Source organism: Pseudoliparis swirei, chromosome 10, assembly GCF_029220125.1.
Source record: "Pseudoliparis swirei isolate HS2019 ecotype Mariana Trench chromosome 10, NWPU_hadal_v1, whole genome shotgun sequence".
NCBI classification, from domain to species: Eukaryota; Metazoa; Chordata; class Actinopteri; order Perciformes; family Liparidae; genus Pseudoliparis; species Pseudoliparis swirei.
In genome coordinates this window covers 13,715,913-13,738,990 of record NC_079397.1, presented here as the reverse complement: position 1 = coordinate 13,738,990, position 23,078 = coordinate 13,715,913, and the positions used below count along the sequence as shown (strand labels likewise).

Below are 23,078 nucleotides of genomic sequence, written 5' to 3'. Positions count from 1 at the left end.
ACACACACACTCGTATGCTGCCCAGATAGACGCAGTGTGAATCACATTTTTAGCACCACTATCTCATTCTCACACAAAGACTTCTGCAAAACACTGTGTTTCTTTTAGCTTTCAAACAAACATATTCAGAAAGTTCTGTCTCTCTCACACACACACACACACACACAGAACCTCCGTCTGGCCCGCTTAAGGCCCGGTTCCTTGAAGGGCTCAGCAGGAGGCTACGGGGATTTAGATTGTACAATACTGACAGATTTAGACTGACTCTCCCTCCCTCAGGTTCTCTCGCTCTTTCCAGGCCACTGTTAAACTTAAAGTATAAGTCTTACATGTGAAACAGATGAAGCAGCAGGAGAGGAAGAGAGAGGATAGGAAAAGAAAGGAGGAGAGAATAAAGGACACAAGGGAGAGATGAGAGGGATGGTTAAAAGAAAAAGGGAAGAAATAGAAAAGACAAACGTCTACAGTCCCTGCATCTAATTGCTTTTGGCTCTTTCGCTCTCTGCAGACTCAAAACCGGATGAAGCTGATGTCGGACAACTATGAGGACGATCAGCTGAAGGTGTCCGCTCCAAACTCAGAGCAGCCCAACAACCACAAGCCCTCTCCGGACCAGGTAAGACCTCTGCCCAGAGGGAGACTTAACTTGGGGATAACCTCCACATATGGTCCCAGCCCCCACAAAACACCAAATATCATCACTCTTCTGTGGATGAAAGCATGCTCTAGAAGTCACACATTCATGTGTTTGAACAGTACATGAACTTACTTTATTTATTCCGACTATTACTCGTTTAACTCGAAATTTCTGCTTCACCAACTAACTTCCTGCTTTCTCCAAACTCACGCTGCGGTTGGACCAAACTAACCAATAGGATGACGAGGAGGGTATTTGGGCCTAGCGAGCCACGTTCCTCCTTTCTCTCTCTCCGTGCCCCATTTTGTACAGAAGGGTGAGCGTCTTCTTCGTCTGGATCACATCACGTTTGGACGTGCTCGTCATTTGTCTTCCGTTGTTGCTTTTCTTTCCTTTCATCCGTGAGTTGGTGAGCTGGTTCTGGTGTTGTGATATTGTCATATCATTTTTTTTCATCAACATTCACCACTGAGACTTCTCTCTTATAATTTGGGTTGAAGTTATTCATTTCTTGATCTCTCATAATCTTTTGATCTCTCAGCGGTTTCATTACCTAAACAGGAACGCTTTCAAATCATCTCCTGAATCATGCACTTAATCATCTCATCTTTTCCATTTAGCTGATGCCTTTATGCAAAGCGACTTACGATCATACACACAGCTACAGGGAGCAAACCAGGGATGAGTGTCTTGCTCAAGGACACATTGACTAGGGCAGGAGTGAGCGGGGCTCGAACCACCGGTCCCCTGATTGAAAGACGGACCTGCTAACCACTGACCCACAGTCGCACCAAACACAGCTGCTGTGAATCCATCTGAACACAAATGATGACTAATGAAGACTTCTTTATCGAAAATATTTTACTTCTTGCTTTTCAAATGCAAATCTTTATTCTTCAACAATTGTCTTGAATAATTCAGCTGTTAATACTTGCGGACGATCTGAAGCGCGAACGTCACTTGTTCCGGTCAAATTATGTCAACAAGTTATTTGGAAATTAGTTTGGAAATGATGTAATGCTGAAAGTATCTTTTACGTTTGGGCTCACATTAGTAAAATGGTTTGATGTACTGACAGGACGATGTAGGCAACGCCGCATACGAGGAGCACATGCTGGTTTTAGGGGCAGCTCGGCTCCACCAGTGGGATTTCCCTCTGGGATGCTAAAAGCCCAAAAGTTCAACAGCGGATCGAAGTTCAACCCCGGTTATTAATTAGCGGTGGTACCTCCCTGCTGAAAGAGGGAGGTCAGTCAGCCTCTTTTTCTTGATTTCTTCATGAGCATTCACATTTACAGGACAGACACACTTCTCCTGGGGGTGTGCGGCGAGTAATTTGCCATAGCACATTACATAAGAACAGTGAGGGGTTGTGTCTCTTTCAATAAGGGAATGCTGTTCGACCGTTGGCGAATGAAATGCTTCAGAACAACTGAAACACAGGAGAGCACTCTCACGCAGCGCGGTCGAGGAGCTCTTTATGCTATATTGCATTTTATATGGCCGTCAGTGGTATTAGATGCACCAGTGAAAAAAGACAGGGGAGCAGGGGAAATGTTTCTTCTGTAAAAGGAGTCCAGTGTTTTAGTTGGGGAGGTTTTTCAATGCTTAAAAAATTAGTTTATGATTCACGCCGCAAAGCTCTGACTGATATGTATGTATTGATTTTCAGTACACATATTTGATTTTGACATGACATCAGTGTTGATGTTAAAATGTTTGTGTAGGAACACTAATTTCCACCACAGTTAGTTATTACTTGACAGACAGAAAAATGTGTGATCACTTTGTGATTAAAGAGTAAAGACTCCCGATTTGGGTTATTAGTTCTACGATATGATATATATCATCGTATAACGTGGCCGTGGAAGGTGGCATGTGAGTGGGGCGAGCTGAATGTCCCTCTTTGGACTTGTTTCATTGCATAGTAAGAGTCTGGTAGGCAGGCAGGGGAGGCTAATAAAGAGGGGCACACACACACACACACACACACAGAGCGGCGTACAAAATGATTACTCCTCTGGAATGGGTTCATAGAACAGTAAGACATTGGAAAACTCTGTGGACTCGTCAAACACGCGCACGCCGCATACTTTGACCAGTGCAGGTTGTAAAATACAATAAAAACATGTCGGCACATATATATTGTACAACTTAATAAAATAAATAAATCCAAAGGCTTCAAGTCCTGCAAAGACTTTTAGAATTTACTGTTATTTCGGTATTTCACATTATTATTCCTGGTATAAATTCAGGCTTATTGTTAAATACTCGTTTCTGTTAGTCATTACATATTTCTTGGAAAAGGGAAAGAAAACACCGGCGTTATTTCTCTCTAAATGTCTTCCTTATATTGCCATCATTCCTTCCATTCTTTCTGTCTGTTTCTAATTTGTCTTGCATTTGATCCTCAGAGCTTTGCTGCAAGTCTGGAAAGTGTGCACAGTCCTTTTTTTTGTCAAGCTTTCTGACAGAATAGTCTGGATTAGAAAGTGTGAGAGAACAGCTGCTGCACATATGTGGAGTGTGTTTTTAAAGCATCCAAGCCAGATTTTAAGAGATGTGTTCACGTATTGGCATACGCCGCGACAGCCTCGCAGCAATAACGTCCCGGTTGCTTTACTGCTTTCGGCATACATCATAACATACAGCAACAGAGGTGTTGTGAAATGCAGAATGGGTTGGATCCCTACAGCCTTCAACTCTATCATTTTCTCCCAGCTTCTCTTTCCGTTTCCCTCTCTCCTCCGGAGGGAAATGTCCAGTAATGCATTTCGTAATGGACTGTAACCTACTGGCGGGTCCTCTCTGGAAAATACTGTAACCAGAGCTATTTACAGCTTTGATAAAGACCCTGTATGAGTGAGTGCGAGTGTGTGTTTGTGTGTTTTTGTCAGTGTCGCAATAATAATAATAATAATAACTTTATTTATATAGCACAATGTTTACAAAGTGCTCCACAGAGAGTCAAAGCAAAACAAGTGGAATAGCAAAAAAACAAGATTACATTTAAAAGTATATATTAAAATAAAAAATAAAATGGAAAATAAAAAAATAATAAATTAAAAACAGACAAGTAAATTAGGGGAAACAAAGTTCTGCATAAAAAGACTAGATCACTTAAAATCTGTTCTATAAAATGGGTTTTAAGAAGTGATTTAAAAGAAGTTACTGATTCTGCAAGCAATGTGTCTGTGTGTGTGTGTGTGTGTGTGTGTGTGTGTGTGTGTGCACTTGGTTTTCTTGTGTGAAAAAATGAGCAGTTGTGAGCCATGAAGGTGTCCACAGCCGAGGAGATGGGCGACACAAATACACCTAATGTGTGCGTGAGTGTGTGTTGTGTTTGCAGTAAATTAGGACTCGGAATCAAAAGTGACAGTTACTTTGATTTCCTGTCAGCTTTCATTGTCGCAGCAATGCTGCCGGGGAAGAGCGCGCTATACCCCTCACAGAAAACACCCACATCTAGTCCTTTCATTTGTTTGCCAGGATGCTCGTATGCATGAGGTTACTGCAGAATGAATGTTGTATACATGTGTATTTGTATTTGTCAGGATCCATCTGCAGTTTTTATTTCGTCTCTGTTTTGACAGTTGAGGCTGGCTTTCAGATTTAGAAAACATGTTAAAGGTGTGTGTCTGATTTTCGTTATTTTTTTCTTGAATCAGTCATTTTAAATACGACATGAAAGAAATGAGAGCATCAGAGTCACTTTATACGACAACGTCTTATTTTATATATTAATGTCTTTCTTATTATGCTATATTTTGCTATTTAATCTACGCAAAGTGGCCACCAAAGCGAAAAGAGGTGTCTCCATAATAGTAATCTGTTGTAAATTCAACCCATGCCTGTTTTTTTATTCAAACCAGTGAGCTGAAGTGGCAGGGAGCGTCAGTATGGCGACATGCAGTTGAAATACTTATTTCAGTCATTTAGAGCAGTGCTTGAACTAGGCTGGAGGCTTCTGATGGACAGTTTCAACAAATACCTGCAGGCAAGTATTATTTTTAAACATGACATGATTCATACTGACAGAGAGTCAGTGCAAACAAGTATTTTGCCGGATGACTCCGATGCGTTCTGTCTGAATTAAATGCATCAAGAACACAAAAGTCAAAACATATGAGACATTTGCAACTGTTGCATCATCCGGTAAACGGTAAAGAGAGAACGGCAATGAGCACGAGGCGGAGAGCAGAGAGAGACTGAACGGACCCTCCCGTGAAGCCTGTGATTGTGTGTGTGCTGAGTGATGATGAGCATATGCATCACAGGGTGCGGACAGACCCCGCCGGGACTGAAGATCCTTTACCGGCACACACATACAAGCTGACAGCCCTCTTAACATGCTTTCTCTGCACTTAAATCCTTCAATTCCCGAGGCGAACAGTTTGTCTGTGTGTCTTATCTGTGAGTGTCTGTGTCTCTTGGGGGGGGGGGGACTCTCATTCCCACAGTCACGCTAAACGTTAAACGTGGGAATCAGATTCAACGCTGTCAACTGGATGAATTCTCTAAATACACTGGAGAAATTAATTTGCACTGATTACAGTTAGTTGACTTCAGTTTTTGGTCTGTGTCGATAAAAGCCTCGGTCGGAAGAAGCAGAGAAATGTAGTTAGCACAGCTGAATATGCTTCACCTTAAAGGTTTCATTTAGAATAGTTTTTGAAATAGCAGCTTTCACATCGTGCAAATGAAAAAAATTGAAGAAATGTGCCTTCATCAGGGGTTTGAGAGTCGTCAGACTTCTTCTCACAGTATTTAAAAGGCTCCTTTTTGACGTTTTGTGACTCTTTAAAAAACATCCCATCCTCTGTCATCTCTCCATTTTCATGTCTGTTTTCATGCCTTATCCGATGTGCTTGAATTTGCCCAACTCTAATGCTCGTTTGGCTTTGTGTCCCAAATATAACATTTCATATTTATAGAACACACAAAAAAACACCTGACCGCGCAAAATTCTGATGATTCGTGATGATGAAAGTTTGACATTTTAATTTGCAGCTCTCTGTGAAGTAAACTCAAGTACTCCAATATTGAATGACTGTTTTGCATTACGGTGAATTAATTAGTTAAATGTCTATTTCTTTATTCCTCTCTCCCCTTTATGGTCGAGCATACATTTTTATACTCAGGTCAATATAATTGTTGTAAGACGTTGTCTGTTTCTAATCTGGTAAAATATCTTAAAAAATTATATAGGCAGCATTGCCCTGCATTTTGTGTATAATAAAATGATTCCCTCTCATTCTTGTCCCCCATCACTCTATCCTTCTCCAGATTCTCTCTCCTCTCCTGGATCTCAATCAGAATCGCAGTAAACTGAAGCTGTACATCGGCCACCTGACCTCTCTGTGTCAGGAACGAGACCCAATCATACTGCAGGACTTCGCCCCGCCCCCCGCCTATCACCGCTCTGACTCCGCCTCCTGGCATACGCAGGTGCACAGCATGACACAGGAACAGGTGAGAATGTCTGTGTGTACGTCTAAAACATGAGGGGGAAACGTTGCAATGGAATAACCCACAGTTTATGAAATCCTAAAATCAGCGACCGTGTGTGTTTGTGAGCTTGTGTGATGTGATGATGCGCGAGTGTGTGTGGCGTTGTGCGCGTCCCTGTAACTGTGGTTGTGTGTGTGTGTCGCACACTGGTCGGTCTGGCAGGTTTCTGGCGCTGCCTTTGACATTATTGAAACGATTTACTCCGGCGGGTTCACCTGACGACAAGCTGCTGGCCGCAGAACAAATACCGTTTCAGACGTTTTATTTTACAGGGAGTAAACTCTGCTTTGAGCTTTTGGCAGCAGGAGGACGGTCGGTTCACGTGTGGAGCGCGGAGAGGAGCGAGGAGGCTTATTTACTATTTAACTGTCGAAAGAGTTGTCATCTAAGAGTGGGAGGAGAGCAAATGAAAGGGACGTGAGGATACAGAAAGGTGAGGCTGAGGGAAAGTTGGCCTGACTGCTCGCCTTGATGGAGCTCCATTGTCATGGTAACCCCTTGTGTTTTCAGATATTGAATATGAGGTCTATATTATTAAATACAATTTTTTTTGCGGTATGGCTTCTCCAAGTCTCTCTCTCTCTTTCGCTCGTCCTTTACCTCCATATTGAAAACGTATCAGGCAATACACGGTCACTACATGTGGTATACATTGAGAAACGGTAACTCTAGACACACATACTCACAGAGCCGTGTGACAGAGTGTGTGGTTGGGGTACAGCAGGACTAGTTTCCTACAGTCCTCATGAAAGCCCGATTGTATGTCTTAATGCTGGGAAATGTCTGTTTGTCTGAGTGCTTCAAATATAGCACGGTACGGTGTGGTGTCACTTTAAATAAACTGAATACACTGAATTAAGAGATCGTTTAATCCCTGTGTACTTTAAAGGCACAGAGAAATGGTGTGGGGGACTTTCACAGAGGGACAATTACTCGACGCACTTCTCATCATTACATTACATTACATGTCATTTAGCAGACGCTTTTATCCAAAGCGACTTACAATAAGTGCATTTCAACCTAGAGTACAAACTAAGAACAACAAGAATACAGGAAGTAACATTTCCTCAACATAGTCGAACTACAAAAGTACCATAAGTAAGTGCTATCTAAGTGCCACTGAAGTGCTAATCTGTGTTTTAATCCAGATATAGTCGGAAAAGGTGTGTTTTCAGTCTCCGACGGAAGATGTAGAGACTTTCTGCTGTCCTGATGTCAGTGGGGAGCTCGTTCCACCACTGAGGAGCCAGGACAGCAAACAGTCTGGATTTCGAGTGATTAGCTCGAGGTGCAGTAGTCACAAGTCGATTGGCTGTTGCCCGGAGGGAGCGAACGTGGGTGTGGCGGTGTGACCATATCCCGGATGTAGACGGGCCCGATCCGGGTCAGAGCACGCCAGGACCAGTGTTTTGAAGCGGATAGCAGCCACGGTAACCAGTGGAGAGGCGGAGGCGGAGTGGTGTGGGTGGGAGGCTGAAGACCAGTCGAGCTGCTGCATTCTGGATGAGCTGCAGGGGTCGGATGGCCTTAGCAGGTAGACCAGCCAGGAGGGAGTTGCAGTAGTCGAGGCGTGAAATGACCAGAGCCTGGATCAGAACCTGCGCCGCCTTCTGAGTAAGAAGAGGACGTATTCTCCTGATGTTGTGCAGCATGTACCTACAGGAACGCGTCGTCGCAGCGATGTTGGCCGTCACTAGAGTTGACTGTCGAGTGTCACCCCGAGGTTCCTGGCAGTCCGGGTAGGGGCCAACACAGAGCTGTTGAAGGTGATAGTCAGGTCGTGGGTGTGACTGCCTTTCCCTGGAAGGAATAGTAGCTCAGTCTTGTCAGGGTTGATCTTCAGGTGGTGAGCAGACATCCACTGAGAGATGTCAGTCAGACAGGCAGAGATTCGTGCCGCCACCTGTGTTTCGGACGGTGGAAACGAGAAGATCAGTTGGGTGTCATCGGCATAGCTATGGTAGGAGAAGCCATGCGACGAATGACAGAGCCGAGAGAATTTGTATACAGAGAGAAGAGGAGGGGACCCAGGACGGAGCCTTGAGGAACCCCAGTAGTGAGAGGACAAGGATCAGACACAGATCCTCTCCAAGTTACCCGTAGGTGCGGTCTTTAAGGTAGGAAGAGAAAGAGCGAGTGCAGTGCCTGAGATCCCCAGGTCCTGAAGAGAAGAGATCAGGATCTGGTGGTTCACGGTGTCAAATGCTGCAGAAAGGTCGAGAAGGATAAGGACAGAGGAGAGAGGCTGCTCTAGCAGTGTGAAGCTGCTCAGAGACAGCAAGGAGGGCCGTCTCTGTCGAGTGGCCGGCCTTGAATCCAGACTGGTGAGGGTCAAGAAGGTTGTTACTGTGGAGATAGGAGGACACTTGGCTCAAGATAGCTCGCTCCAGAGTTTTGGAGAGAAAAGGAAGAAGAGAGACCGGTCTGTAGTTGCTGACTTCAGAGGTCGGCGTGGGTTTCTTCAGGAGAGGGTTGACTCTCGCCTCCTTCAGAGAGTTAGGAAACAGCCAGTTGAGAGGGAGCTGTTAATAAGATGGGTGAGGAAGGTCAGAAGGTCAGGAGCAATAGCCTGGAGAATGGGAGACGGACGGGGTCAAGGCGCAGGTGGTCGGTCGGGCGGAGGTCACCAAGCTAAGAACTTTATTGGGAGACAAGGGGTGAAAGAGGAAGAGAGGGGATGAAGAAGTTAGTGTTGGTGAGGTGATAGAAGATGGATTTGTAAAGGAGGAGCGTATGTCGTCTATCTTGTTTGTAAAGTAGTCGACAAAGTGGCTCGGCAAAAGGGTGGAAGGAGGAGGGGACAGGGGATCAAGGAGGTTGGAAAAGATAGAGAAGAGTTTTTTGGGGTTAGAGAAGGAAGACTGAATTTTGGTCAGGTAGAACGAGCTTTTGGCTGCAGAGATAGAGGAAGAGAAGGAGGAGAGGAGAGATTGATAGAAGAGCAAGTCTTCCGCTTGATTCGATTGCGCCATTTTCTTCCCCGCCGCAGGGTGGCTCTCGGTGGACCGAGTCCGACAACCACGGAGCCGGAGAGGATTTCCGAACCGGTCGTGTCTTAAAAGGACAAAGAGAATCAAGAGATGAAGACAGGGAAGAGAGCCTCAATGCAGACAGTAATCTGTGGTCTGGAGGCCACTGAGCCACATTTCTTTAAGAAAAACGTAGTCTGGATTAAAAGTAATCACGTGGGCAGGCCGCTGTGAACGCTTATCTCACAAGACAAAGTGCTTTGAGACGACCAACCAACTCCCCGGCCGTATTTCATTCCTACCTTTGAGGAATTTTTGAAAAACATTTTCAAATATGAAAAACATTTAAACCAAACTATGCTCAATTTACAACGGAGACAAAACAAAGATCCCAAAAAAGGCTGATCTCTCCAACACGAATCACTTCCACATTACTGTGAACCGACGTCACGGCATGCTCCAGTGTGTGTATCGGTGCCTTCTGCACATTTGATCGCACGCTTCTTTGAAGGTAAGTTAGCATTGCATAGTATTGAGTTGCAACGTTGGAAAAGGACAACATTGATCATGACTCCTACTCTGATTAGCTGGATTAGGGCTGGTTAAGTTTAGCTAAGGTTTGGGAATTGTAGTCATTGTGAATGGCGTGACAGAGAATAAATTTTTTTGCCTGTGTACCTGTGACAATAGATTGAATCCAATGTACTTGTGTGATTATTGTAAAAAAAAATCAAAATGAGATATAAAACCAACACATTTAAGTTCATTTAGAGAGTGCTCGTTGAAGTGTTCTGTCAAAGTTCATTTGAATGGTTGAAGAGCAACGCCGGGACTTTAATTCTAAGGTTTGGGCTTTTGGATAAAAACTCTCTTCATCACGTTCTTTGCTGCCTTCACTCTCTCAGCTCCGTTCATTCTTCAGCCTTTTTTCTTCTCCCCTAAGGAAGACCGTTCCTCTTTTCCTTACGTTTCCTCTTAAGTGCCTCCATCAGCATTACCTTTTACTCTCACCATCTCACTTTTTGGTGATGTTTCCTTAACCCTCCTGTTGCCTTAGGGTCAATTTGACCCCATTCAATGTTTAACCCTCCTGTTACCTTTATATTTACTGACATATTTTACCCTCGGGGTCAATTTGACCCCAGCAATTAAAACCTCCAGAAAATTATTAGAATTAATATTGTTTCCCAAGTTTAAGTGTGAGGTACTTTATGTTTGTTTGTTGACTACCTAAATAGCCCTTTACATATATAAAAAAAGTTGATATTTCTTATATGTTTGACAAATAGCCTGGGGTCAAATTGACCCTAAGGTAACAGGAGGGTTAAAGACATCACAGTTTGAGTATTTCTGCCTCACTGTACCCGGGCAGTGCCACTCGGCGCCATGTGTCTGCTTTGGACCCGACCCGGCCTCCACACAATCACAGACACACACTGCCTGTCTTTCATTGAGGCCCGCGTTTCTCGTTTTCCCTCATCATGTGTCACCATCGCCCTGGCTGACCCTCTTAATGCACACAGACTCCCTCCAGGCGGCCATGTGCCAGTGTGCCAGCCTCTCTTCTCTGTCTTGTGGCGAGTGTGTGTGTGTGTGTGCGTGTGTGTGTTTTACAAGCCTCTCTCTGGCTCTGTTAAAATGCCTGGCACTCTGTAAAGCCATTAGGATCATACTAAAATAGCATGTAAAACACACATGGACAGATACAAGCACGCACACACACACGGAAACCTACCGATTCCACGCCCACACGTGTATTAACATGAATGACCATCTGAGGCTTGTGTACCTGACAGTCTGCTCAGACATTATACGAACACGGTGTCTAAAGTAACTCTCCTGTTTTCTGGTAAACTGGAGCAAGGCCGACAAAGTGGCGTGGCTCACATGTTAGAGGAAAGGGCGGTGGGAGAGAACAAGTTAGCCTTTATCAACAGGGCAGCTCCCAGTACAGATAACTGGTCAAGAGCGAGAAACCCTTCAGGAGCTTCAGCAGTGAACTCGGGCCTCGGGGGGGCAATCCCCGCTTCCTGTTCTCAGAAGATAAACTCACCGCACGACTGTAGGCAGGTCTGACAGTTCTTAAAAAACTAAACTCCAACATCTTGTAAAAGATAGAAAACTATCCCCATACTGTGTTTTTAAGGATGCAGTGTAAGAAAAGATGTCAACTGACACATTTTCAAAACCGCAAAAGTGAGGAGTGAGTTTTCCTCAACGTGTTTCAGTTTGTTTCTCAGTCAACGAAACAGAAGATGCAATACACGATACAAACGAAGGCAAACTGTTGTGGCAAAAATGAAATAGAAGATACGTCAGCACATCGACCACAACACTGTCAACTGGTCAAAAGATTTCTCCACCATTGTGAACACACACGCGTCTCTCAAAACAATAACGGCTTTCTCAGAGCTGCTCACACTAAACTGGAAACCTCACACGCAAAATACTAAACCCGACACTCCCTTTGCAAGACGACTCTTTGCCATCAAATCTCCTAACTGTTCACGAAATGGTGTTTTCATTTGGTACACACAGCCATACATTCAAATGACACACACACATACCATTCATTGAGTACACACGACTAAGTATTTACAGCACACATTAACCCCTTTTGTAAAATGTCTCAGTGTTGGCCTACTTCTTTCATAGTCCAAAAAAGTTTGACCTTCCAAAGCAGGACATGACATATTCAGTACATCTTTTCTTGTGTATCTTCTGTACTAATAGTTACTTAACATGGACTGGTATTGAAAGGTACCAGCTCTGTCGTGTGTTCCCGTGTTTCTCGGTCTCTCTTTAACCTCAGCTGAACTTCAAAAGTAACACTGATACCAAAAGTTAGGTTTTACTAAAAGAGCTGTTTTCTGTGCCATAGTCAAAATAATAACCTGTATGGCTCAATGACATCTCTAATGACCACTGGCAACATATTCCACACACACAGGAAGTCTCTCTCTCGCTCTCTCTCGCTCTCTCTCTCTGGCCTGAAGTGCGACGGTATAACAAACACCCTGTTCGTGCTCTGTGTGTCTGTTGATTGTTGATTCCCTTCACCTGCCATCAGCCACTCCTCTGCCTCCCTGATTGCTTATGCCCCACACCTGTGGTTCCCCCCTTGTATATACTCCCATTCTTTCCCTTGTGCCCCCTGCCAGATTGTTGGAGTTAATCTCTTGTGTGACTTCGCCTCCTCGCCTGAGTTCCTTGTTTGACTTTTCCTCAGTAAAAAGAGATTTTTTGTTTCGCTTTATCTGGACTCCTGCCTGTTTCCTTTGTGTCCAAGCTTTGCCCCACCACACCCCGTGATAGTTTGTGTACGCATACACGTACGTCAAAAGCTATAACATTTTATTGTATGCATGAAACCACAAGTGTGTGTGTTTGCGTCTATGCACACGCACTTTTGCGTGAGTTTGGCATTGTTTTTAAAAAAAACATGAAGTGTTATTGGCTGAGTCAGACTTTATATCGCTGCTCTTATGAAACCTGTATGAATTGTCAGCCCATGACCCTCTGTATCTGCGAAAGCAAGGACTGCTCCCTGGGAATGACTGCATGTCCCTGAGCCAACTCAAGCTGCAGAAACCTCAGTGAAAATTGAGTCCACATATTTACAACTGTGTAAGTCACTGTAATGGAGGAAAGTGCCGCGCATTTACAGACGTCAAATGTCATTGTTGTTGCCCGATCTCCAAACGAACGAAGGGAATGCGTATTTTCTCTTTGGCTTGCCGTACATGTATTTTAAAAGTTATACGACAGGCTGTCTCACAGGGCCTGGCAGCTGTTCAGTCAAGCAAAGGGAATCAAATGACTTTACAACAAACCTCCAAAGCAGGAAAACAACACCAGTATGCCGCTGGTGACTTTAAATGCTGCTCTGGAAATCAGTGCAATAGTAATTCCTCTAGAGTAAGGCAAATCTGACAAAATAGTTCAAATACACTTCTGAAACATTATATGCATAAAGCTTGTCTTGCCTTGCTTTTTAAAATACAACTTTTTAGGTTTCAAATATAACCGAAACTCAATCATTGTGTCCAGCTGATGCCCTGTGCCGACTGGCAGACTACAAAGAAACTGTGTGTTTCTGTGTGTGTGTGTGACGAGCCCTCGCAGGTCCAAGGTCACCGATTGGGTACATTCTGATTGACAGGAGAAACAGGAACAGGAAGGGGCGGAGCTGGAATTTAAACATCACAGATAGAAGGTGAATACTGTATTGCAATTGTAGAGATAGGCTGAATGTGTGTCTCTGTGAATGTGACTTCAACAGCCCTGGTGATAATACAAAATGGTTATTATTATTATTTGATGTAGGTGCGCTCGCCGGAACATGTTTCCATGACAAAAGTCCTGGAGTTGCCATCTCTGGTTTTCATGTTTCTCATTATATGAAACAGAAACAGAAGATACGATACGATGTGTGCAATGAAAACAAAAGCACCCAGTTGTGGGGAAAAATATATTATGTCAGCACATCAACCACAACACTGCATCGGTCTGCAGATTTTGAACAAAATGCATGTTTTAACCCTTCATGTTGAAGTGAATCGAGAGCTTTTTATTAAACAATGCAACAGATTGTTTAATAAATGTAACAATAATTTGTGTTCCATTTAAATGTGATGAGCAGGGTTTATTTATCGCGGGAACATCTTCCAGTTTAGTCACGTCCTAACTCTCTTCAATGTCACTTAAATATTTACATTTCTGTGGCTATTGAAGCATAAAAAGGAAAAAGAAAGCGTATAAAGGAAGATTTTAAGTATCAAGCCCAACCTTGTATTAATAAAGAGTCCTATAATACTCTATAATACTGTATTTTCTTGAACTGAGCAAGCAATCTACTGCCTGTTTGCTCCGGCACCCAATAGAAATTGTAAGGGTGGAGTGGAGGGAAGAGGGTGGAGGAGGTGGAGTAGGGAGGTTTGGGGGGTTTGTCTCGAGCAGAGAGCCAGACCCATCCATTTGTGCCGCGCTGTGGTCTGGGGGTCTCTCGGCTTTCATTAGGCCGCTCTGCTTCCTGCTCCAAGCATGATTGTTTTCTCTCTAAATACGACGCTGAGGTCCTCCATTAGGCACACACACCGGGAACACACACAAAGAAACACACACAAAGGGAGAGACAGTCAGACCCACATGTACAATCTCAGTGCCCATTTCCCAACGACACACACACACACACACACAGGCCTTCACTGGTCATTACAGACGGACTGCTGGGTTTGTATGCAGATTTATTGAATCCAGGCTTAATGGCTTTCCCAGTCGACCTCTTCTTTTACATGCATTTATCTTTTTTTCTGTCCGTCCTTCCTTGATCTCTCCCTCTGTCTCTGGTCATCACTCTCTCTTGCCCCTCTTCTTGATTTTCTTTTCTCTCGTTCTTTTCCTTTCTTTCTGTCTTCTTTCTCGGTTTCTCCCACTCCGTCTCTCCTTTGCTTGTGTCACTCACTCTGGGTCAATCTCGCTGTCACACTCTCTCAGCTCGCCGCCTTGCTCTCCCATCCTCTACCTTTCCGTCTCTCGGTGCTCTGTTGTCTATAATGGAAAAACAAGCAAGTGATTAAATCTGCTGTTAAATCTCCGTGATGTCATGTCATTCACGTATTTCTCCTCAGTTGTTCCTTCATGGACAGCTAACAAACCTCGAGACTTTTACGCACTTCAAAATGCAGTAATGCCATGCAAGTAATCAGGAGGAGAATATTAGTGGGATTAAAAGAAATCGGTGGAATAGAAACTGGTTGTGTAAACTGAATGGTCGGTCGTCTTGTTTCTTACGACCTGCTTTTTTACATTTTATTATACGTCTTAATATTAATGAATTCGTAAATGTGTTTTAACGATCGTTTTGGAGACTACGGCTCCCTTAACCACAATAACAGCCGTTACCGGCAGGTTATACGATTGCTGTATTATGCAAGACACCATTTTTTTTTCTCTACCCTGCCTCCGATCTTTTGTATTTATTTAAATATTATATTAAAATGATATAAACGCAGGTGAGTTCATGGTTTGGCTCCGATTATGTTACGGTCAACATGAGCAAACCGCAGGGACGGGGAGCTTTTTATAGGATAGTAAAATAGTTTGTAAAAAAAAAAAAATGTTTAACAAAAATATTGAAAATCTGTGTTGGTTTGAACATGCTGCACATTTTGCATCCGCAGCCTGTAAGTGTACTTCATATCTCTTTCCCTCAGTTATGTCTCCATATGCAGCTCAGTCTAGATCCAGATAAACCATCGAGACTTCTGATATCTATCTTTGGGTCAGCTGTTTTTAGAAGAACCTCAAGCTTCCTTTTGTCTCGCATGGAGACTGTTTTGTTTTCCTTTTTATTTCTTAAACAACTGAAACACTGTGTACCAGTTGTTGTTTCTCCAGATTGTCCCTCTGGGAGGTTACACCTATACGCAGTCAACGTTGGAGTCTGTTTATTTCTGCAGTCGTTAGTGTTGTGAGACCCGCCTTGTGTAGGTGCTCCTACAGGGCCAGTTTACAGCTTAAGTCATTTTCTATATGCCCTATAATCTTCTCTATAAACTCTGTATTTAGCATACGCGATAATAAGTGCTAAAGTAAATGTCAGAGAATAGAAATTATAGATTTAAGCTCACAGACATTAATAAAAGGTGGGGAGATGTACACTTCCCTTGCTCATGAGCAAGGCACAGGATGGTGGTTTAATAATCTATCCCCTCTTAACTAACTGCTCTCATAGGCCACATTTCTAAATATGAATATGTTCCTACAGTCGTTTTGGCGTCTTGAATGAATGACTAAGTTATGTTCTATTGCCCCGCACTCCGTCTCCAGCTGCTCGTGCTCGAGGAGTGCAGCATCGCTCAGTCCTCCAGGAGCACTTTCAGGTGCAAGTCCTCAGCTCGATTCCCACTACAGCTCGTTAGCCAGCATTTAAAGATGAGCTGCCCGGACTACGGAGCACACACACACTCCTTCACACACTTTAGGTCACATGGCTCGGGCCCACTTGGGCTTGACGCAGTCAACTTATAAAGCAGATTGCATACAGTGTAAGCTTGTAAGAGCCTAATGGTTTGAATAGAGACAGGGAGAGAGACAATATAGGCCAATTATACTTTATCCCTTTGCTCTTATTCATAATGGTGTTTCTTTAGCGCTGCTCAGGGCCGCTGTCGAGGCGTCTGGAGCCTTTTCAAACCTCCTGATCTTATCTTTACTCGTTCAACTCGGTGCTCTTGCTGCGGAATATTCGGTCAAACTTTGCCTCGCAGACTTTTCCTGCGTCCCTCACCCTCTCCGTTCCCCGTGTCTTGCTGCTGGTTTTGTTTCAGTAAAAGTCTTTCATAAAGTTCTTTTTTATTTTTTCCAGAAACGCTCTCCACCTTTTCACCCTCAGTTTAATGTTTTCCTCGCCTCCACGTTTCCCACCGAGCAGCGTTGCTCTTTGTTCTTTTACCTTTCACGTGCTAATGTTCAGCCAAACGCGGAAGTTAATGGAACACATTTTGGAATATTTAAATGCTATTTAACAATTAATTGTCAAACAAATATTATTTTTACCAACGTTGGTTAAGATTGGAGGAAATGTATTTATATATAGCAGATTTTTTTATTGTGGAAATATTATTTTGGGGGGGGGGGGGGATTGGCCGTATGAATGGGGCTGCTCACAGTTCAGCAGAGAATGTATGAGTTCTCACACCGTTGCTCAAATCACACGCAAAACTGAAAAGTACATTTTTGGTCCCTGACCTAATTTTTCCAATAAATGTAATCATATATAATAATATCCATAATGGTAATTGCATTGCGGTAACAATGTGAATGTCAAATCATTCGAGCCCATTGCTACATTTGTGATCCAACATTAACAAGATTATTTGTACAGCCTTCGGTTACATCGGTGGAAGTGGGTCAGTGGGCCTCACTGAGCAGCCCTCATGTCTGGAGACGAGGGACTGGAACTGATGATGTCATCGTAGAACATCATCATTTCCCCTCAATCAGTCGAAACAAAGGGACGTCTTCTGTCCGACAGATACGGCCGGACCTCTTGGCCTCACGCTCATCTGTCCGTGGAAAAGAAGCGGTCACGTGTGTAAGAAGTGTGTCTGCAGGAGGACGGGCTCATGCACTCCAGATACATCGTGTGTGTGGACCGCTACCCGTTTGTCGCCCTCTCTCTCTTTTAATCTCTCCGACTCTATCTCTCTCTGCTGAGTTACGGTTCTTCTGAAAACATTAGCATTCCTCCGCAGAGAGGTTCAAGCCCTGCGATGTGTGTCCAGGGGTCAGTGTGTACGCACACACACGTTACCCTCATGCTCACTTTAAAGCTGATAACCTGTGTGTGTGTGTGTTTCTGTGTGTGGAGGGGGGGGGAGCATGTGTGTGTGTGTGTGTGTGTGTGTGTGTGTGCCTCCACAACCCCTGATAAGGCAGATAATGATCCATTACGATAATGGACCTTTAATGGCTGCAGTAAAAATCATCTTCAACAAACCCTCTCTCTCTCACAGTGGATTTCACACACACACACACACTTACATGCACACACACACACGCACACACTTCTTATCCTTTCGCTCAGTTTATCTCTCTGGTTCCCACAATTCTTTGTCACTCACTAAATCAGAACTTGAGCTTGCAACATACACTTTAGCATCATGCCATGCACTCACACACACACACACACACACACCAATCACGTCAAACACCCAAACCACTGGCACCTACACTAATGTATCTCCTAAACACACACACACACACGCCTTACCACAAACACTTGCAATCAAACACACACACACACCATACCACAAACACTCGCAATGAAATGAATACACACACACACACACACACACACACTCTCTCCTCCAGAAGTCGTGAATCTGGCACGCAGCCCACTTCTCCCTGACCACACGCACTGTGACTGCATGAGACGTGAACATCCCAAACGTGCACCTCATAACTAAAAACTGTAACAACATTGTTTATATTGAATTCCTCCGGGTCACACATGAGTTAGGGAGTGAATGTAGCAAGAGAGGAAGTGTATGACTCTGCAGCGTGCTGACGGAGGATTACATTATGATTACTTTCAGGGTAAAACTGTGACACATTTTTCTAGTTTTGGCCATTATTTATATTAGTTCAGAGAATATCTTCCCCATCAGGGTAACTGTCGAGATTGCAGCATGTGGAGACTCTGTTCGTCCACGAGGGCCAGCTTTAAGCGTGTCGAAGTTTAACCACAGTATCTCAAATCAAACCTTTGAAGGAGCTTTCAAACTGCTTCTTCTCGAGGGTCCGGCCACTGACTCGACAGTAAGTAGCTGAGGTCAGTGGTTCTCAACCTGTGGGTCGGGACCTGGGCACACCATGAATGTGATGAAGAATGGAAAAAATTACAAAAGATTCTAAATCTGTGTTTTACAGCAGATATCGAGGTCCTTAAAACCTCAAAGCCATCGGATGCTGATGTGAAGAATGGCAGCGCCATGTGATTCATTAGTGTAACGCAGGCCAGATAAACGCCAACATCCCTTATTGATTACTTCATTCAAACTGCTCCGATCACATATTGTGACCTGTGAGTTATGGATGAAGCAGACGGTGCTGCAACTGATCATGTCTTCCATTTTCAGTGTATATAATCCCGTTTTATGAATATGGCAGTATCAACCCATTTAATCTTGATTTTTCAATGCCCCTTTCAAGCGTCGCTCTGGTTAAGGTCAAGGCCGCGCCATTCCGAGAGCCTAAGACACACACACACACACACACTAAACCATTTATCTCTTCTCAATCGTCCCACCATCTAATCTTTACTGCCGTGTTTTTCTGGAGGATTGCAACTCAAATGCAGAGTCATTAAGTTAAACCATATGCAAACACACATGAGGATATTGGCCCGGGGATGTTTGTGTATCATGAATCGTAAAGTATTGCAAACTCACACACTGTGGTCGAGCCTCATTGCCTCTCTCGCACCCCTTCACCTCCTCGTTCACTCACTCGGCGTTCCCTTCTCCCTCAATGATCTCCTCTGTCTCCTCCTGTCTTTCCAAAATAGTTTTTGCAAAGTGCTGTTGATCAGGCTTCATGTGACCAACACACACGTGAGCTCAGGACGGACGACAAGGAGATTATAACATGTGTGTTAATAAATAATGTACATATTCAGGAAATGAATCGGTCTTATGATATGATATGATATATTCCTTTATTCGTCCCACAGTGGGGAAATTTCAAAAATCACAGCAGCGGTGCACATCAGAGCATTAATAAAAATAATTATAAAACACAAAACTAAATACTAAAAACTTAATACTAATACTAAATATACAGGGGGAAAACAAAAAATTATTGCATGATCAGTGTGTTTGTATTATTGTTTATGTATTGATTACATTGTGTTGTACTATACAATCCAACATGCAATTCATCTTTATTGACAAATTGATCAATCAGTGTATAAATATAGGTTATAATCAAGTTGGGGCATATTTTTAATGGCTGGAGCAGATCTGTAACGACCTGCTGTAAATCCATATAAACAATAAATACAGTGTTGAAGTATATTAACTTATTCAGAACATTGTCACATACTCTCTAAAAAATAACGTAGCAGCATAATATATGGAGACGGTACTATATTCATATGTGATTTATTGGGCAAATTGTTATGAATTATGAAAGGTATTATTACGTACAGCAGTTTTACACATGAATAAAACCGCTGTAATAAAAGATACCACTGGGATGTGCTGGCGAAGAGATGAGAGCGGAGGGAAGAGGATAAGACTTAACAAGGCAATATTTTGCCAATATCTGACCCAGGCCTCACACACACACCAACATTAATGTGGGCTTGTGTTACATGACTGTTTAAGCGGCGCTCTTATTGATTCAGATGTATTGGTCATTAAGTCCGTTCGGTTTGGCGTCTCAGCTCGACGGCAGCCAAAGAAAATAACATCAGCGCTCCCTCACAGAAATGTTCCAGCCTGGATGGTCAGAAAGAACTACACTGGTGTTTCCAGATTGCAGTCTGATATGCGCGTGTGTGTGTGTGTGTGTGTGTGTGTGTGTCACCTTAAACATGCTCCCTGTCATCCACAGGACGAGGGGGAGAGTCGGTCTTCCTGCCTGTGATATCGGGGTTTAAACTTTATGGAATTTTTATTTCATGTCCGGTTTGCTTGTGAAACGTGGAATTTAAAGATGATACTTCAAGAGAAAGTAAAAATCTCACTGGTATTTGTTTTCATCTGTGTTCATTAAATATAAACCTGCAGCCTGTTAGCTGAGCATACCGCTGTCGGCCTGGCTCTGTACAAAGGTCCAACCAACACATTGAAAGCTCACTAGTATTATATATATCATATATCACATCATGTGTTTAACTGTGTAAAAAGCAATGTGCAAAAACAAAATTGTGATTTTTTTTTTTAGGGAATAAGTTCGGTCCTTAACCAAGAAGCACTTTAACACAGTAGAGTTTGTTACCTTAAGACTGTTTCTCTTTCTTTTCAGTCGTTATGCTAATATAACACTTTTCAGACTGGCATCAATCTTCTCATTCAAGAAAGTTAATAAACATATTTCCCTAAATTACAACAATTTAAATTCCCTGTTGGCTGTGTTGCAAGACGCTGGTTTAAAAAAAAAAAAAAAACATTATTTAATTCCCTTTGTCTTTGTTTCTTTCTCTCTCTTAGTTGGAGGCGGAGTTAGTGCTGTGTGAGAGGGAGGGGGCGGAGCTCCAGGAGTACGCCAATCAGGTCCTGCAGCAGATCGCCGATGGATGCCCCGACATTTTGGAACAAGTGGTCAACGCTCTGGAGGACAGCTGCTGACACACACACACACACACACACACACACACTGAGGGAAACACACATAAGCGTACACATATATTAATTAGAAACACAAAGAGGACCATTAGACGTCCCCAAATGCCCAGAATAATAATCGTTACTAACTGCTACACAAATTAAATCACACCTGCTCTTCTTCATCTAATCTTTCGTATTAAAAAAACACGCCATTACTTAAAAATATCCTTCCAATGTGTCTTTTAGTCTCATTCTCAACACACAGTGCCAGCTGGGGGAACAGTGTCCATGTGTCAGTGTAGTGCTTTGATGGCATGCAAGTTCATAGGAGATTGTTCACGTTTTTAAAACGTTGAACAAGTATTTTTTTCCGAACTACTCCGAAACAGAAGGAGCCTTCACCGCTCTCGCCATCTGTGACGATTCGCGGCGGCCATCTTGTGTCCTCCCAGCCAATCAGCAGACTTGTTCAAGTGACTTGATGTACTTCATGGGATTTTCAACATGTAGAAAAAAAGGGTGAAAGTGATTCGAGCTCGTCAGGTTGATTCTGACGCCAGACTTACACGCTGTTGCCACGATGTTATTTGATTGCTTCAGATTCATAAGTGTGTTTATTTCAGCTGCCTTTGATTCTTTACATCATTTGCTGCTATCTTTTTAACTTCGAGTTTCTTTTTTTGTCTTGTTGGGGGATTTTCTTTTCCTGATGAAACGTCTCAACTGGCGGTTTCCTCCAGCAGTAACGTCTCGATCGTTGTGTATATTGTAAAGAGAGAACTTTAATGAGCCGCTTCAGTCCAGGGGCCGGGACACTTTTGTTTCTTGTTTCCCGTTATTGCTGAAAGGCACACGCCACAATATATATCGCAATACTCCCTTTATTCAAACACACACGTGGAGATGAAATGAGGTGTTCAGACAATCCCTCACCTTGAGTCATCATGGAGTTCATTTTCCCTTCTTGAAGCATCTTTTTTTTCCACGAGAGGAAGGTAATATAAAATAACTGCTATATTTTTCTTTTGGTAATATATATATATATATAAAACACATATCTTGTTTAATTGAAAATAGTGTCATGTTTTGGTTGGTATGTTCCATGTTTTTTTCTTTTGTTGTGATGTGGAAGTAACCACCGGTCAGTTCTGGACAGGGGGGCTGTGATTGGGAACGTCCGTGAGGCTCCAATTGTTTCAACTTGACTTCAAGAGCTCCTCCTACAGTTTGTTTTTAGTCTCATTCTGTGGTGGGAGCTGAAACTGGGACTGGCCACGAGCAACTGGTTGCCGCTGCTCCCTTAAGAGAAATACCCGGTGGAGACGAAGCCTAAAGATGGGGATTCACACTGCACTCAGATCAGATGTTACACCATCATAAAAGGCTTTCTGAACACCTAAGATGTGTATTGAAAAAGCCCAAATGGGTGTAAGGAGGAGTTTCATTCCATAATAGTACATGCCCATGGCTCCAGTGATCATGAAGAGTTCTTATTTTGAAACGAAACTCCATCAGATGTGAGCTCGTGTTGTGAATCCGGTTTTGTGTCGTCTGTTTTATCCTGATAAGGTTGTGCAACGGTGACGACTGGGACTCACCGGGACTTTGTTGTGGATTGGAAATGCAAAGAATGGAATAAAATCTGGATTTGTCTTTATTTTGTGGTGTAAGGATTCTTGTTTGAAGGACATGTACAGGCTGGAAGACGAATGCAAGAGAAATAAGCCATTAAAAAGAAATCCCTTCAATTGTCTGGTTATTCCTCACACACACACACACACACACACCTTCACTCAGTGAGGAGTGTTTGTCAGATACGAGAGAGGCCGGCACCCATTTGTTATGCTTTGGATCTTTTGACTTTGAGAACAAAAAGATAAAGAGCTTTGAACACCTCTCCTTTTGTTTCATTTCCTTACTTCTGACCTCTGCTTCCCCTCCTTTCCTTTTACCTCCCTCCTCTATCTCTCTCTCTCTCTCACTCTAAACTGTGCTTCTTATCTTGTCACTGGTGGTTTATTTTCCTATCCGCCCATAATAATGACATTGTTCCATAGGCCTCATCCGGTTCCAGTACACACATGCAGACACGCACACGCACACACACACACAAAGTCAAGCCAT

The 23,078-nt window shown here is 43.3% G+C and overlaps 1 protein-coding gene across 5 annotated transcripts in view; it reads left to right on the top strand.

Annotated features, from left to right (window-relative positions):
* Nucleotides 1-22,702, top strand: part of LOC130200590 (ELKS/Rab6-interacting/CAST family member 1-like) — a 111,576-nt gene extending 88,874 nt beyond the window's left edge. For 3 of the 5 annotated variants that reach the window (XM_056424995.1, XM_056424996.1, XM_056424994.1), the window contains 3 exons: nt 509-616; nt 5,924-6,109; nt 20,838-22,702. In XM_056424995.1, the coding sequence (XP_056280970.1) occupies nt 509-616; nt 5,924-6,109; nt 20,838-20,975 (432 nt within the window). In that variant the 3' untranslated portion in view covers nt 20,976-22,702. Of the gene's footprint in view, nt 1-508; nt 617-875; nt 954-5,923; nt 6,110-20,837 lie in introns of those variants that run through there. The other 2 variants (XR_008833041.1, XR_008833040.1) reach the window with 1 other exon arrangement.
* Nucleotides 22,703-23,078: the final 376 nt, after the last annotated feature.